This window comes from Nanorana parkeri, unplaced genomic scaffold (genome assembly GCF_000935625.1).
Source record: "Nanorana parkeri isolate BGI_ZX_2015 unplaced genomic scaffold, ASM93562v1 scaffold13, whole genome shotgun sequence".
NCBI lineage: Eukaryota > Metazoa > Chordata > Amphibia > Anura > Dicroglossidae > Nanorana > Nanorana parkeri.
Genome location: NW_017306281.1, coordinates 1689880 through 1707196, shown reverse-complemented (window position 1 = coordinate 1707196; position 17317 = coordinate 1689880). Strand labels below are relative to the sequence as shown.

The window sequence follows — 17317 nt, the reverse complement described above, 5'->3', positions numbered from 1 at the left end:
AAGAGTTTTTTTTGTCAGCACACAGATTATTAAGTTGGAAATTTGCCCTGATCCCATTCGTGTCAGGCTTAGTCTTCCATGTCAACACAGCTTTCTGCATCTTCTGCTTATACATTACACATATTTCTATGCATAATGTAGAATGGTAGAATGGCTCTACTATTTCATGCTGCAGTCCTTGTTGCGTCTTTGTAGTACAAGGACTCAGCAATGTGACGCTGCAAGTCTGAAACAGGCCAATACTGGTGTCACCTACCTTCCAATGCAGTGTGGAATAGCTGTCTAATTCAAGGCTGTCTAAAATGGAAAATGTTTTGCCATGAAAAAACAGTTGTATTTAATTTAAAGGTTATTGTAGTGATGTCTGGAGTTCTGTTTTACAGGCTGCAAAAAGAAACAGAATACAAACATCTGCCCTGTGTTCTTTAGTGAAAACCTTTAAAATACAGGAAGGATTTGCCTTTTTTAGGGAGAGCTATTCTGTTAAGCCTAGCCAAGGGTTCAAAAGTAATGGGTCCCCATCAGATAAAGAAATGCAAACACCTGTTGGAGGTTGAAACCCCTGTTCGGTCAATAGTAACGTGATATAACAAACTATTTAAGCAGTATGAAAATTTACAAACTAGGAATAACATACGTTTTATTGGCATGTATTCAGCATAGGTTTCTGCATGGCCCATCTCTTCTTCATCTTCTTCCTCTGGTTCGTCATCCTCTTTAACTTTCTGCAAACAGTTAACAAAAAGAAAAAAAAATTACTAAGGTTTTGTTAAGGTATTAAACTCTGTATCCTGGATGAGACTAAAAGGAGCAAAAATAGACTATATTTCCAAATTTTAGTTACAAAGTTAAAATAAAGTAACCCAATAAGCCAATGTAACAGAAACCATGAGTCAAAATCCGGCTCCCCAATCTCACAGAGGGGAAAAAACAAAAAGGGTGTGCCCAGAAACGGAGCATTAAATGTCCCAAGACACAAAGCTAAAATCAAGTCTACACAGTTAGAAAAAAACACGACCTGTTTCCAGTATGTTCATTAGATTTTTATTTTTTTTGCCAATAGGGTCAAACAATTGCTATCGATAGTAATGATAGGAAAAAAAAAGAAAAATTGAAGGAGCAGGACGGCAATTTTTACACAAACTTTAGAAAACTTAGACAAAAACTTAATTTAAAAAATGGCTTTCACTCGGGAAACTGCATTTATTCCAAAAACAAATGTTAAACTCAATCAAATTCAAACAGTTGGCAACTCATGCCATTATCAAATGTTCGGACGAGATTTTTTGTATGAACCTCAGTACGAAAAAACTACCAGTGCACAGCTAGATTAAGGCTGAGCAAACATGTCTGCAGGGCAATTGGCCAACAACAGAAGATTTAAAAAAAAAAAAAAAAGGTTCAAGTTTCTTATTTAAGTGGTCAACCTATGAGCACAGTTTTGACAAAAAGAAGTCTCCAGCAAACAAAATGAACAATGACAATACAGAGTTAAAATTTGACTCAACTTACATTAGTTGGTGAAAAGCTTCTCATCTTAATGTCATCATTGATCCAAATTCTTGTCACTTCCTTATTAGTAATATCTTTCTTTGCACCATTGATCATCTCAGCTGGAACACAATGTCAAGTTAAAACATCAGAAAAAAAGCAGAGCAAACAAAGTGAATAAATGTGTGATGTTTTCAGACAGTAGCCTATCTAAATGTTTCTAATTACCCAGAAAATATATTGTGCATATTAAGTTGTTTCCATCTATCCCTTCCTCAAATAAGCTAACATATCAGTTAATTGAAAAAAAAAAAGTCAATTAAAATGGCCCATGGGACTGTTTCTGAAAGCTATCAGTTGACATTAAACTGAATTAGTCTCCAGGAGACATGGGCCAACAACTACGGATTTTAATAAAATAGGTTTAAAGCAATCTGCTTCCATGCCTAGGGAATATTTCATAGGAGGAAGGGTAGAGATGTCAACACTATACTTAAAGCCAATGTTCACCCAAAAAAATCCACGTGAATAAACATTCATGAAGTTGTGCAAAAAAACAAAACCAAAAAGCCTACACCAGAAGAAAATATATCCCTTACCTGGTTTGGTGGCACTTACCACCTTTGGAGAAAAAATGACAATTTCTGCAACAAACAATTTATTTTTCAATACTACAAAACAATGTCGTTCCAAGCAAGCATGCGCATATATTACAAGTTATGAAAACCTCAAGCAAGATACAATATTATATACTTAAACCATTTACAAATATTCAGATTTTGGTAAATAGGTTGACACTAAGGCCTCGTTCACACCAGATGCAGTGCGTTCCAGCCAGATTGTGGACAGAACGCACTGCATCGCATTGTGGCCAGCTCAGTATGTTGTGGGGCAGGAGGGGGCATGGCGGTCCATTGAAGTGAATGGCAACATAGCCACGCCCTCCAGCCGCAATGCGATCTGTTGCACGGGAACGCAAGGCACATTATGCCTGTGGTCCGGTCAAAATGCTGGAAGGCTTAAGGTATGTTCACACCATGTCTGGAGCAGATCTGCAAGCGCAGTGCGATTTTACAGCGTTCTGGTGCTGGTTTTTTTAAATCTTAAAATGGGCTTTCAGATGCAGCCCAGTGCGTTTCCAAGCGTTCCATCGCATTCCGTACCAGAGAAAATCATACAAGCTTTATTTTTTTTGTCTGGACTGAACAGACTGCGCAGGTGGGAACAGAGCCCAGAAATACCATAGGGATACATTAGAATGCTTTTTTCGGTCCGGGAACAAACTGTTCTGGACATAATCCGGACATGGTGTGAACAAGCCCTTAAACATGCCACAGGTAAGGACAGTATCACCAGATCAACTCCCTTACTGATGCTATTCAAAACATTTAAAAATATCTGTAGCAGCGTCCCTTGTGGTGGGTTCTTCCTGTGTATAGCTGTAGAATATAGTAGTGAAAGTGAAGTCATTAATAAATCATTGGGTGGATGAGGCTTGTGACTCAGTTACAGAGACCTTCCCAAGTACTAAACTATGAAGTTGTTGGTTAAGCAAAATATTTTGTGCATTACATAAATGACTTCACATTTTGTTCATGCAAACATTTTTAAGCAAGCACATTTCACAGGGTATTGATGGCAATCTGTGTGCATGTAGCGTGCACAAAAACACCCGCTCATTGCCAGCACCTCTTTGGCATAGGCAAAGCCGTAAAGACTGGTACCCACCAGTGTCAATCACAGGTACTATAGGAGCTTTGCCCTTTTTCGGAGACCCCCTCAAAGCATGCCTCTTACGTATTAAAAGGGTACATAGCCTGGTATCAGCAGGGCACTTAAAACATGTCACTTGGGCCTATTTAGGGCAAAGTGACAGGATCTCCTAAAACCCTTTGCACTGACACACACACTGCAGTGCCCCCCCCCCCTTCTCCTGTCAGAGCCCTCGGAAATGCTTGGTACTCTCCATTCTTCCCAAGAAGTACTGCCAGGCCCTAACAATGTCTCACAGGTGAGGGGAGAAGGTCATAAACCCTGTGTAAGCACAGACACACAGGATACACATATATTCGACTTAGGGTTCCAGCAGGTGGACATGGGTCTACCAAGAGAACCTGTTACTTTTGCCTTAATGTGAAAGTCTGTTACTCTTGCCTTAAGATTCACTTTAGACATTTAAAATAAGCTACTTAAAAAAACCTGCACATAACTGCAGCAGGTTTCAGTGTCCCCACTGTGCCCAGATGTCAGGTCATCCCAATCTCTGACACAACAGGGGATCAGAATTCCTATCGCCCAGGACACGTAGTTCCGATTGCATGTTTTTTCCCCTCTACATTTAGCCCTGTTTGAGACAAGCAGGGCTAAAAGGTAGAGCGGGAGAAGCCACCGCTCGCTTTGTACAAGTGATCTGGGTGGATTTACAGCTGCTCAGATCACTTGTAAGCAGGCTGCTACACCATAGTAGAGAAAAAAAGTGTTTGGTACCCTGGAGCCTATTTTGTAACAAATAAAGTTTATATTTTTACAAGAAAAAGGTCTCGGTCTGTTTAGTAACCATCTCTCAACAGTGTCCTCTCCTCTGAGAACACTGTTACTATTTTTCTTTTGTGCTACACCATAGTACTGTTCATTATCTTGCTCGCATGGCAGAGGGGGGGTGTAGGATCTTACAATAATTGCATGCAAGAAATTCAAACAAACTAGAAGTAAAAGTAGGAGATAGTTACTTGCTGCCGTTGCAACTGGCTGGACAATGTTTGCAGGTGGTTTCAGTTTCATTAACTTATTTAGACTGCTATTTTTCAGTAGATCCTTTAACTGAATTTGTTCTTTTGTTGGTGCAGAGGTCACAGTGGCCTGCACTACAGGGGAAGCTGTGGATGGCCTCGTTGTAGCACTTGTTTGAAGGATTTTTGTTACTGTAATAGTCTGTCGGGTAGTAGTAACAGGAGTCGTCTTTGCCATCACAATTGTGTTACCAAGCGTTGGCAATTGGTTGATTTGATTCAGAACAAATGTTGTTGTCGATGGAGGCTGAAAAAAATAAGTTACATATTTTAAGGAATTTTGTCTTTAAAGTTAGTAAAGTTAAAAAAACAACCTGAACAAAAACAACCTGAACAAAATTAAAACAAAAAAACTCAATTGTTGATATATTTCCAAACCTTTGGACAATAAATTAAAATGCAGGAAAAGTGGGAGGTGGTATTTCATGCTCAGTAAAGTTTAAGGATCGTTTGCTTTCAGTGTACAAACACTTCTGTATTTTATTTTGACCTGTTGCTAAACGATTCTGCAAAAAAAAAAAAAAAGTCAACACAGGAAATTCCCTGGTGCTTACAGAATTCCCCAAATCTGGCCATGTTAAAAGTTATAGTTCAGGGAAGCACTGAATGGGAAATCAAAGTATTACAGTAATAACTTGGTCTGCTTTCGTCAAACAGCAATGCACAAATTGCCGTCATCACAGTTCCCAAACAAAAAAGTCCTATTTGATTGATTTGTTGTCGGTACATCAAATTTGATAGGCTGTCATAGATTACAGCTCTTCACAAGTGATCAGTTTACTCTTTTACACAATAAGTAACCCTGTGAGTGACTTCCAGGATATAAAAAGAGAAGTGAATTTAAATGTTAGTTTCAGCAAAACCTCTGTCCTCAGTTACAGGTAAAGTGGCTAAAGGTGTTTTTTACAGTTACTTAGTGCTCCAGCTTTTAACCTCATCCACAAATAAAACACAGAGCGCCTCCATCGCGTAAAAACTTTTTTTAAAACAAGATAAAAACAAGTGCAATGGTACTCACAAAAGTCGAGTTGAAACAGGCATGAAAAGGATCTTTACACGAGGGACTTAGCCAGCAGGCCTTTTCATGCCCGTTTCATCTCGACTTTTGCGAGTACCATTGCACTTGTTTTTATCTTGTTTTAAAAGTTTCTACGTGATGGAGGCGCTCTGTTTTGTTTTGCAGTGCTGAGGTTTCCCTAAACCTAGTGAGAGCTGCCTCGTTAGCGTCTGTTTCCACAATCATTGAAGATTGTCCCCTTTCCTGGATTTTAGCAGCTGGCACTGTTATAAATTGTCTCATCCATAAATATCTGTAAAAAATAAGTCAAGGCAACTGGACTAGCTGTATTTTTATTGAAGACGTTTCACTGGCCATCCAACCAGCTTTCTCAATTCAGAACGACTTGTATAAAAATTCTCAAGTAATTCTGAATTGAGAAAGCTGGTTGGATGACCAGTGAAACATCTTCAAGAAAAAATACAGCAAGTCCAGTTGCCTTGACTTTTTGTTTACAGATATACCATGACCTGGATGAATGAGAACCTTCACAGACATACTCAATGAAATTATGTTTTTTTTGATGTTGTCAACATAGGCACATTTCCCAAAATTGTGCTAAACAAAATAACCTATTTAGTAACATGTAACTTTGGACAAACCTACTGCACCACTCGCTGCAAAGTTCATCATAGACAGAGGGTGGTAAGACATGCACATGATACGGCTTCCCCTGGAATTTGATAAGTACAGCACTTCTCTGAACACTGAATTGCCACATCAGGTTTGCGTTTACTTGGACTCACAAATATGCATCTACACTAAATCGCATTGCTAGCACGAGTTGTGCATACATTTTGGCAGGCATTCCCATTTATTTCAAATGGGTCTCCAATGCACATTAGCACAGTAAACAACCTGACCCTTCAACAACAAAACATAAAATGGAAAATCCATCACCTTCCACATTATACAAGTACTATCCATGAACGTTCCCATTTACTGTTTGCACGTAATATTTTGCACAGGCCAACTGCAACATAGTGAAAAGTGAGTGGTAAAAGATTCAATGCGGACAACAGAGGACCGGTTTTAATCATTCCCTATTCTATCCAAAAAGTTTTTAAAAATGCGGGGGGAGGCGGTGAGAACAAGTATTTGGCTTTAGATATACTTTAATGCATGCTGCACTTAAAGCGTGCTTAAGCAGAAATAGGAACCTTACCCGGACATTCAGCAATGCTGGGGTTGTTACAGACATTGGTTCTTGTTTTATAGAAACTGATGCTTCACTCTCTTTGTTTCCACTTAAAGCACCAATTGGCACAGACTGGTGGAAAATAAAAGACAAATGATTACAGGATAAATCAATTGCTTCTTCCTTAGGGTCCATTTACATAAATGAACATTTTATGGTTAAACTAGAAGACATCTGCAAGCAGAATAGTCACCTGCTTCATTTGTTTTGCACTGTATTACATAGTCAATCTATACTGTAGCTGGACATCTGTTCCATTTGCAGACTGCACAACCGTTTGCTACCCTACCCAACTGCTGAGCAGTTCCAGCAACAGAAATATATGGACTCATACATAAATGCTTTGTCACTGGCCTAAGTTAAAAAAGCAGTATGGTCCAACCTTTTTTTGCTGTAGTTCACTAGTCACAGGAGGACATTTACTAATGTCCTCCTGTGACCCAAAACTCAGCTTTTAGCCGGCTATTGCTGCAATCGCAGAGCCACGCTGTGCCCCAGAAAGATCCCAACAATATTGTGGGGATCCACGCCGCCATCTGATTGGCTCTAGAAAGGCAGAGCCAGCTATAAAAGCCAGCTGTCCCTGCCGATCCGGTCTAGTCAGCGCTGGAGGAAGGCAGAGGGGAGGAGGGGGGGGGGAATTGCTGCGGGGAGCTCTGACTGACAGTCATCGCTCTCTGCAATGAGAAGATCAAACTGAGCGATTAGCGGTATGTGATTACTCAGTTCTGGATCTATAGAGCCAAACTGTGACCGCTGCAGTATCACACGTCTGGTTCTAATTATGGGGATGAGTGTATTTCACTCTCCCCATAATTCTTCTTCAAGAAAAAAAAAATGCCTGACATTATGCCAAATATATGAATTTGGTACAAAAAAAACCATTACCATCTCATTTCATCATCAATGAGACTTCAGACACTGGACAGTGACATCTCCCTGTCTAAATGCACTTTCTATGTTGAAAATAATAACCAGACCCAACCAGACCAGATAATAACCAGACCTAACCCAAATTAAAAAGAAACAATTACCAATGGGCATTTGAAATAATCTAAAACTTAAATTTAAGCAGTTATAATGCAGCTTTATCTTTCAAGGAGACTGTCAGGTTGCTGAAGGATCTGAGGTCCCCAAAAGACTGCAAGAGGCTGCAGCAGTGGACTGGAGGGGAGGTAGGAGTCACAGGACTACCAGAAAGGCAAAACTACTACCGCTTCTTTTTCAGAGAACTGACTCTTAGATTTGTTTACAGAGACCTGACAGGGTCTCTAAAGTATTTGAAAAGCCAAAAGTGAATTTTTGGTAGAGAAGGGACTGATAAAAACCTGTTGTTTAGTTTTTTTTGCTGTGCCCTGTTCAGATTTTACTTCACGCTGTGTCCCAAGAGTAGAAAAGAAAGAAAGGAGAAATCTCCTTAGACGGCCATCAACTAGAAAGGTGTCCCCATTAAAAGCGCTCCCTTTTCCTGTTCAGTCAACTGTAAAATTTTGGATTTCCCATCACTTTTTGTCCCACTGACCACGTCCACGAGGTGATAGAGGATGGATCTCCCCACCAAGCACATAGAAAGCAGTGAAAATGTAAAACAAACAAAACCCAGCCCTGAGGAAATAAAATACAACACACAGATTGAATGAGATATGGCCCTCGCTCAGACAAACTGAATACACAGGAACGTTGTTTTGGAGTTCTAATCTCATGGAAAATGCTCAGTTTTTATACAAACCGACATTACAGATCAGAACATAGTCTGCAGAAATCTATAGTGCTATATCTATTACTCCACTGAAACGGGTTTTTTTTCCTCTTTATTATTGTTCAACTACAAAAACCAATGGGGAGATAAAATTAATTTTACATTTTGTTCTATGGAATTTTATCTCTAACATTTGTGATTTTTTTCAGGGTCTGCATTTTTAAATAAAATGTAGAAAACATAGGATTTTGTGCGTGTTCACATGCAATGTGGGTCTTAACATTTTTATTAAGTTTTAACATACGAGTGAGATTTTGCCTAAAAGTCCTCAATGCGCTCTTTATAGAAATAAAACCAGACAGGCATTTAAAGTAGTATTATACTCAATTGTTTGTTTGTTTTTTCAATAATGACTCCAGAATATACAGTACTGTACAATGCCCAGCAAAGTATTTCTTAAAATTTTTGCCCAAGCACTTAGTCAAAATGTTTCTAAACAGCTCCAACTCTCTCAGCTCAGCTTCCCTGAACTCCCTGTCCAGTACAAGATCACAAAAAGGACAGAGCAGTCTCCAGCAGCTCCCCATCTACTAGCTTGGAGGCTGGAAGAAGTACATTGGAAGATAGTGGAGCAGGTAGGAGGAAAGTATATTGGCTTGCTGTGCCTGTGTGTTTGTGGAGACATGCAGTGGTTACTTTCATAGGACTCTGCAAAGGTAAAGAGTCACCCTAAAACAAAATATCAGGGCTCAAGGCACCAGCTGATTCTACAGGAAGCTAAAATGTTTAAACATCAAGGAGCAGCATCTATTTAAGTGATTTAACCACCTCCCGTAGGAGCGTGTGGGCGTCTTTAAACGACACACACACACAGGGAAACTTTTCAAAACTGCAAATAGCCAGCGATGAGAAGTGATCTGGCGTCTGTAGAGACGCCCGATTGCTTGTAATAGGTACGGTTTACCCCCGGCCCCCACATACACACGCAAACATGCGTTGGGTGCGCCCATGTGCGAAAACAATTGCGCCGCACGTTACATATGGCCGCAAACGTCGGAGTGAGAGTAATAATTTTAGGGTCATTAATCACTGATAACACTAAACTGATGAACGCTAAAAGCTTTCAAGCATCGTCTATTGCCAATGTTGGGTGTGGTTGTTTGAGGTTTTGTTTGCGCACGCAATTTTAAGGCTTGACGTGTTTGGTGTCTATTTACTCAACTAGACCCCATCTTTTATATTTTACTAAAAATTGGGGTGATCATAAATGTTTCATAACATAGGTTTTTATTCAAAATTTAGGGTACTTTTTTGTTATTACAGTAAAACATAAAACCCCCAGTGGTGATTAAATAGCACCAAAAGAAAGCTCTATCTGTCCCCAAAAAATTGCATAAAATTAATTTCAGTACAGCGTTACATGACTGAATAAATGTCAGTCAAAGTACCGCAGCGCTGAATATTGAAAAATGGCCTGGATGGGAAGGGGGTTTAACACTTCAGTCTTCAAAGTGGTTAATAAGAATTTGAAAAAGCTTAAAAACCATTTTGTCTTTAATATCACATTAAATATACTCCTACAAAACTGGAAAAAAAACAAAACAAAACTCTGCTAATTAAGCTGTCCATAAACCTTACAACCATCGCACGAGTTTCGTGGTGCGATGGTTGTAAGGTGATTAAAAGTTAGTACGACCTGCCCATCTTGGACATGCAGATCGTACTTGCGATCATCGCATGTCCTCCCCGCTGAGGGGAGGGCTTACAGATGTTTGAAATGGTGAGTGGGTAGTGTGCGCCTGCGCACCTCAGGCCGTGCGGTTTTCGTCTTGTGACGTGCCACCAAGCGGCCGAAAATCGTACGATTTACGGCGGGTTTTCAAGCGTGCTCGTAAGACGAAAATCGTGCGACCTTACAGTATATGCGGTCGCACGCTGCCCATACACCTGACGATTATCGTACCGATAATCGCCAGGTGTAGGGCAGCTTTCTCTGAACAACCGAGAATGTTAGCAGAACATAGCTAAGGCCCCATTCACAGCTAAGTGTTTTGTTGCAAGCTGCAAAACGCCCGTTGGTCAAAAATGTTCCTGAGCTTCTTTGGGGCGCTTTTTGTTTGCCTGAAGGGACCACTTTGTTCCGAACCGCCGCTTTAGTAATGAGGCATCACAATAGTCGATAAAGGAGATTGACTGTAATTTGAAATGGAGTGCGAGTGACTTTTGGGCTTATTACGTTTGATATGCTGAGGCATCCGCAGTCACTTCCAGCAACCCCAACCTTCTATGTGGGCTTGATCCAGTCAGGAGGGCGATGGGATCTACTACATTTTGTGCACGTTTTGTCCCATAGACTGCAATGGAAAAAGACACGCAACCCATATTTTTATGCGCTTTTCCCCATTGATCGCAATGTTTTTGGTCTGCCAGTCGAGATGCGCTTATTCATATGCGCGTGTCTAACGCACGTGAAAATGTGCAACAAACGTGGAAAAAAACGCCAGCTGAAACCGTGTGCAAAAACTGATGCCTAGGTGTGAATGTAGCCTTAGGATAGCCGAACACATTAAGATTTCTCTCATTTAGTGCTACTGTATTCTGACAGCTGTCAAAATGCTCAGTGACTGCATTTGATCTGACTGATTAAGGAGAACTATGGGGTCAAGGCTTTTCCCCATAGTTCTCCTTAGGGTAACGGGAGGACACAAACTAGCATCCTCCCGTTACCCTAAGCTCAGTATACCGCGAGCTACAGCTCGCGGTATACTGAGACACCACAGTATACCGCGAGCTACTGCTCGCGGCATACTGAGACGCCACAGCTGAAGCAGATCCCGACAATTATGTCTGGATCCGCCCAGCTGCGTGAGTGACAGCTGGCTCTGCCTATCTAGAGGCAGAGCCAGCTGTACCACCCCCTCCCGATCCGCCAGTCAGCGCTAGCGGATCGGAGCGGGGAATTCAGCCCCTCCCCTGCCATGGAAGAGGGCTGCGACAGGATCGAGAGGTGAGCGAACGCCGGTATGTGTTCGCTCACTTCCCGATCTATTGAGCCGACCTGTGACAGTCTCATTGTCACAGGTCGGCTAGAACTATGAGGTGAGTGAAAAGCACCCCTCATAATTCTCCTTTAAATACAATAAAAGCACATACAGCTATCCATACATTAGGCTACTGTTACCTTTTGGACTGTATTCACCCAGCTATTGGCCATGACCATGCGCCTCAACTCAACATTGACCAAGTACCAATAACCCTTTCACTGCCAGAGCTGTTTTAGCAATGTTCGCACACGTTAAAATGCACATTTTAGGCCTGAGAATTGAATAAACCCCCCAAAATTATATATTTTCTGAAAGCAGAGACCCTGTAGTAGAAAATGTTGGCAGTTGCAATTTTTTACATCATACAATATTAGCGCAACAGTTCCAAATGTTCCATTAAAAAATCAAATTAATTTTAGTGCAGACAAGCACAATATAATACCAAATTTATTGGTAAATTATAAATGAGGACGCGCTGATTAAAATATCAGACTTATTAATCCTCAAAATTGTGTGTACCCGTGAAATGGCAAAAAAACTTGTTACCCCAAATTGTCCATTGGTGATGCTTTATGCAGGGGTGTAGAAGCAATCGGGTGGCCAAATCACTTCTACATGAAAGCCAATAGCTAGCAGCCAGGAGTGTGGTTAGAGCTCCCTACTGCCACAGATCTGATAGTGGAAGTGCAATGTGGCCATGTTTTATGTTACACCTCAATATAAGAACATGAAACATGGTCAAAGAGTAAATCTGTCCTTTACATATAGAATGCTTTGCTGATACTAACAGACAAGCATACAAATTACACTTAAAAATGGAAAACATTTTCCTAGTACCATCAAAGCTTCATTGACAAATATTACATGTTGCAATGTACTTCAGTCTTTTCTACCTTTCAACATTTGCTGCCTACAAAAACTATGGTCATCTTTGGATTTGTCTCTACAATACATCAGCATACTAAATTAGAAATTCTAACAAAACCACTGGTGAATATTAAAAGAAAATAACAAAAAGTTTCCCAGCACACTTACCAGCCAGCAAAAAAATACTAACTACTACAGTTAAAAACAGAGGTCTTAGTTGCACGTCTTCTGCAGAATATGTAGAAGCCAGGCTGGCAGGCAAGTGTGCCAGGAAACTTTTCGATGTTGTACTGTTTAAAGCCCTTCCATGCGCACCTTGCTTTAAAGCTGGTTATGAATTGATGAGTGAGTTTGCCATTTGTTTTGCTTATAAAAAATTAAAAAAAAAACACATTAAAAGTATTGCAGGACTACTTATCCAATGTCAAAAGAGCATTCAAAGTCATTATTTTCCCAACAGCTTACTGTAATTATATGGTAAGCAGGTCATACCAGCTATAGAATTACACGTTTGCCCATCCAACAGTACCCTGAATTTCAGAGCTCAGTGCTGTGCAAGGCCCCATTCACACTGAGCGGAAAATCCCACGATTTCCGCATCGATATCACGCATTTCTGCTGCACGATATCGCGAGAAGTTACCGTCCAATGATTTTCAATAGAGCGGTCTTAATGTACAGCTCCATGTCACCCGTCGTGGTCGCAAGTCATGCCTGCAGGACCCCTTTTCCCCGCGGATGTCGCCACGAATATCCTTTTTTTTTATGCAGCCCGATGGCGAAGGTTGCGCTATCCCAGCTGCGCGGATCCGCTTGAAAGGTATATCGCTTAGTGTGAATGGGGCCTAAAGAAGGAAAACACTTCACAGGAATGTAATAGATGTAACAACATGCATCAGTCCAAGGACTTCAGAAGCCTAAAATCCCACATATTGTTACTTCTTGACTTGACCAACAGATACATCACCAATGTGTCCATCTGTTAGCAAACCTGTACTTAGGGGGGAAAAAAATGCCTTTAGGAAATGCTATATGCCTACAATGTTGATTCAAAAGGGTCTAATACTATTAGACCTATCACAAGTAAGTGGATTATGGTCTCCGACTTTGCTCGTTGCATGCTTGTTCCAAGTTAGTGACTCCTGAGCAATGGCAAACTCCATATTTCTCTCAGTACACAGGTAAAGGTCACAGAATTGGTAGCGCAAGCAAGGCATTGGCGTACTAGGAGCCCAAAGAGAAGAAGACTTTGAAACGCAAAATGTCACAAAGAAAAAAAATGAAAATATCGATCCCATACATCCACAAGGTAGCAAAAGCCAAGTACAATTTCCCCCAACATACTTGCTGGTTGATGGGGGTCGGGCTTGGAGCAAGGAGACCTATATCCAATGAATCTCCATCAAAAAGATCGTTAGGGCTGATGCCACACTCGCTCAGAGCGGCAAGCAACAAATCCTGATTTGGATCCATCATCTAAAAAACAAGAAATAAAAAAAAAGTGTTAAAAGTCATGTAAAAGACAGACAATCACTGCATTTTAACAGACATGGGTAACTACAGCATTTCCATGGAGACTAAGAAGGGAGAGGACACCTTTCTAAAAAGGTCAATCTATGGATCCGCCTTAAGGCAAAACAGAGGACAAGTACTTCCAATTCCTAAACAAACCATCTCCAATAAAACAAAACCCCTGGCTGTCCTTAATGAACTGCAGAAAGGCTAAATTACACAATAAAACAGATTTCTTAAGGAAATGGTGCCGTGCATTGTCAGCAATCCAATGTAAAAATGACATGATGCACAGCAAATCTTATGTAACACTATGACATTGACACCATCGCTCCTAGTTGAAATGTATCAGCATATTTATATGACTAAAATTTATCATTTACACGACTACAATGTATGGCTTATGTGACAATGCACATCTATTACATACTTCAACAAGTCTACCATATGTCATACATAATCAACTCCATTTGTAGCCCAGTAAAATATATAAAAGAGCCCCAACAATTTAGTGATTCTCCACACTCCCCCATCACCACACACAGTATTCACTAAATAAGCGATCTGCAGGATCCTTTGTCGGCATGGCATAAAACACGTGTTGCTGCAAGTGAATCAGAGAGGTGTGGCTTGTGCTCATGTCAATGGAGATCAGGTTATGGAGGTGGACTATGAGGGACTCGATCCCCGAGTGCTCATACCTGCACTGTAAAGGTCAGCAGTGGAAAGTTAGCCCGGACCTCCCCAACCTTGCTGTTACCACGTGGTCACAACATAAACTTCCGGGTTGGGCCGGGATGACTAATGCAATGTCCAGCGAGTCTGGACACGATGTGTGTGTGATCGCTGCCCTGCTTGAGGACAAAGTACAAGCTGGGTCCGGGAAGTGTGGACTCAGGCGGCCCCATGCCAGCTGGGGGATCGGACAAGGGAAGGCAGATGGTGTTTACTTGGCTTTGTCCCGGCGAGGACAGCGCCCACGTAGCGGGTGTTGCCGTGCCAGGGTTCGCATGTGTGTGGAAGCATTGAGGGGAGGACGCAGGTATTAGGGAGCACAGTAAGGCCAGCTTGGTCCCGACATGAAGCAGTGAGAGGAACACAGCCCGGGCAGTTGGATGTCAAAGTGACAGGGCTCGTCACCGTACACCCGCCAGAGGCCGGAGTTCAACTCATACCCCCCGCTATGTACTTGCTATGCTCAGACATGGCGGGGGAGCCGGGAATAAGTCGGTATCATCAGGCCTGGCGGGGCCTCGGAGCTCAGTGTGAACCATTCCTCCTCAGCTTACTCACAGATGTCTTCCCCGCCCTCCGTAATCACTCACAGTGTTCGTCCCGGAATAATCTTCCCTCGGTCGCAGTATCGACTCGGAACCGCTGCTGTCGCTCAGAGCTGCCGCTTTCTACCTCACAGCCGCCATCTTTACCGGGGAAACACCACAGCGCAGCACCACGTGACCCGCTCAGGCCAAGGCCTCTCCACCCGCCCCCACTCAGCGGCCGCTGCCCTGCTCTTCCCACACGTCCGGCGTCTTTCCTGCTTCTTCCACTTCAGACACGGACCTTCACCGGGTGCTTGTCGCGCGATTCTTTTAATTCTCATTATAATTATTGTTTTGTTGGGTAACATGAAGCAGGAGGCAGTTGGGGTCACGTGATGCACCCTAGTCCCGCCCTCGAGGAAGTGACGTTGGTGGGCGGTCAGGGGCGGGGCTTGTTGCGAGGAGGACACCATTTTGGGACGGTCGTGTCAACAGTAATTTGGGTGCATCATGTGATCGTGCAAGGCGTGTGTGTAGAGACTCCCAGCGCGGTCCCTTAGGTCCTATTCGAGAAACAGTTGCGCAGCTCAAAGCGAGCATCAGTATTTGAATTCACTCGAGGAAAATGCCAAATAAATTCTTATCAATTTCATATAATTGGTGCTTATTGGGGTATGAAATGTGGTGGCAAATGCAGCTGGAGGGGATCAACCTCTGTAACAGATACCACCCTGAACATTCTTGTTCCCCATAGCAACCGAGCAGCATCAAAAGTAAACCGCAAACATGCACAAGGCAAGAGATTGTCATGATCCACAAACCTCCCCCCACTATTCCTGTTCAAGCTTTCACCTAATCAACTCAATTTCCTGACGTATAACTGATTATTTCTGATAACGGCTGTTATTTTTAGTAGAGATGAGCAAATTGCCAGAAATTGTATTCAGTGAACCCATCAAAAAGTCTCTTTTAGGGTAAATTTGAAGGTAAAATGCAGTGAAGTGAATGGGAAGCATTTGTTATGGAAGTGTACTTTAGCAATGTCATTTTTGCCTGTGGAATTTTTTGTTTTTTCATTTACTATTTGCTTTGTTGACAAAAATCAGCATAACCCAAATCTACCATTATTTAACAGCACATGTGTTTTTATCAAGCTGTACTATGCCTGCTTATACTGGTAAAAGCAATAGCCCCAAAATACAGTGAGGGGAATTTATCAAACTGGAGCAGAAAAATCTGTGGTCGGAGGCAAATACATTGAGCATTCTTTGGTTTCTTGCAGGATTAGCTATTTCCTATCTATCTATCTATCTATCTATCTATCTATCTATCTATCATTAACGTTTATTTAACTATTTCTTCAATATCTACTCTATCTTATCTTTGTTTCTCTCCAATGTCTGTCTACTCTTGTCTTAACGTATCTATTCTATCAACTATCTATTCACTTGCTCCTCCACCATCCTGCCAGTCTCCTTCAAACCACCTCCGAATGGAGAAGACAGAATTGTTCAAGCACTCCATATCTGCCTTGCTGCATGAAGAGCAATGCACAGTCCTCCTTTTGTGATTATTAGATAGAGAAGCAAGAGAGGGTAACAGGTAACAGCGATCTTACAGGGGCACCACCCTTTGAAGGCCCTTTCTCTGAGCAGTAGGACAATAATGTTCAGACTGCACTTAAGTGCAGGTCATCCCTAAATGAGAGACAGAACCCAAAGAGCAGCGACCAAGGGGAGCTGAAAAAAAGCTACACTATAACAACCCCCCGTGACCAGGTGTAAACGTCAGCTTGGCCAAGCTCTTTGTCCTGCAACTCCTACCGTATAATTTTACTTAATCTTGCAGATTTCCAACCATCTTTCTTTTTTAAAGAATAAAGTTTATTGATTTCACAGAAAATAGACAAAAAAACAAATCCCCCACACGTGTGCCTTACAGAGTATAACAACAGACAAACCATGTAATACAGGGTATGATGACAAGAACATTCCAAGAGTGACTGAACAAATATCAAAGTATTAGTGAAACACGTGGGTAGAACATATCCTGGGTGGAGAATTGGTTACCCTGGCAAACACACACAGACATAGGATGAAGAGGAAGATCAAGACAAAAATGGGGAAGAGGAATGGACTCAGCAAGCACCCATCCAGCAGCTGGATACCACCACTACTGCAGAACTGCAGTCAGAATGGTGCTGCAAGGGTTGCTGCCTTTTCTTCAAGCAAAACCTGAACAGTCTAGCACCACACTGCAACTTTTTTTAGAATAAACAAGAGAGCGAGGAGAGACAGCCAAAATAGAGAGAGGAGAGAGACAGCCAGGAGAGAGAGAGAGGAGAGACGGCCAGGAAGCGGGAGAGGAGAGACAGCCAGGAGAGCGAGGAGAGACAGCCA

General features: G+C 41.8%; 1 protein-coding gene across 2 annotated transcripts in view; it reads right to left on the bottom strand.

Annotated features, from left to right (window-relative positions):
- Nucleotides 1-15329, bottom strand: part of SBNO1 (strawberry notch homolog 1) — a 45532-nt gene extending 30203 nt beyond the window's left edge. Inside the window, exons 1-6 of one of the 2 annotated variants that reach the window (XM_018557391.1) lie at nt 14950-15329; nt 13489-13620; nt 6503-6607; nt 4221-4527; nt 1513-1613; nt 638-725 (exon numbers count right to left, since the gene is read on the bottom strand). In XM_018557391.1, coding sequence (XP_018412893.1) covers nt 638-725; nt 1513-1613; nt 4221-4527; nt 6503-6607; nt 13489-13620 — 733 coding nt within the window. In that variant the 5' untranslated portion in view covers nt 14950-15329. The remainder of the gene's footprint in view (nt 1-637; nt 726-1512; nt 1614-4220; nt 4528-6502; nt 6608-13488; nt 13621-14949) is intronic. The other variant, XM_018557399.1, reaches the window with a different exon arrangement.
- Between the last annotated feature and the right edge of the window lie 1988 nt (nt 15330-17317).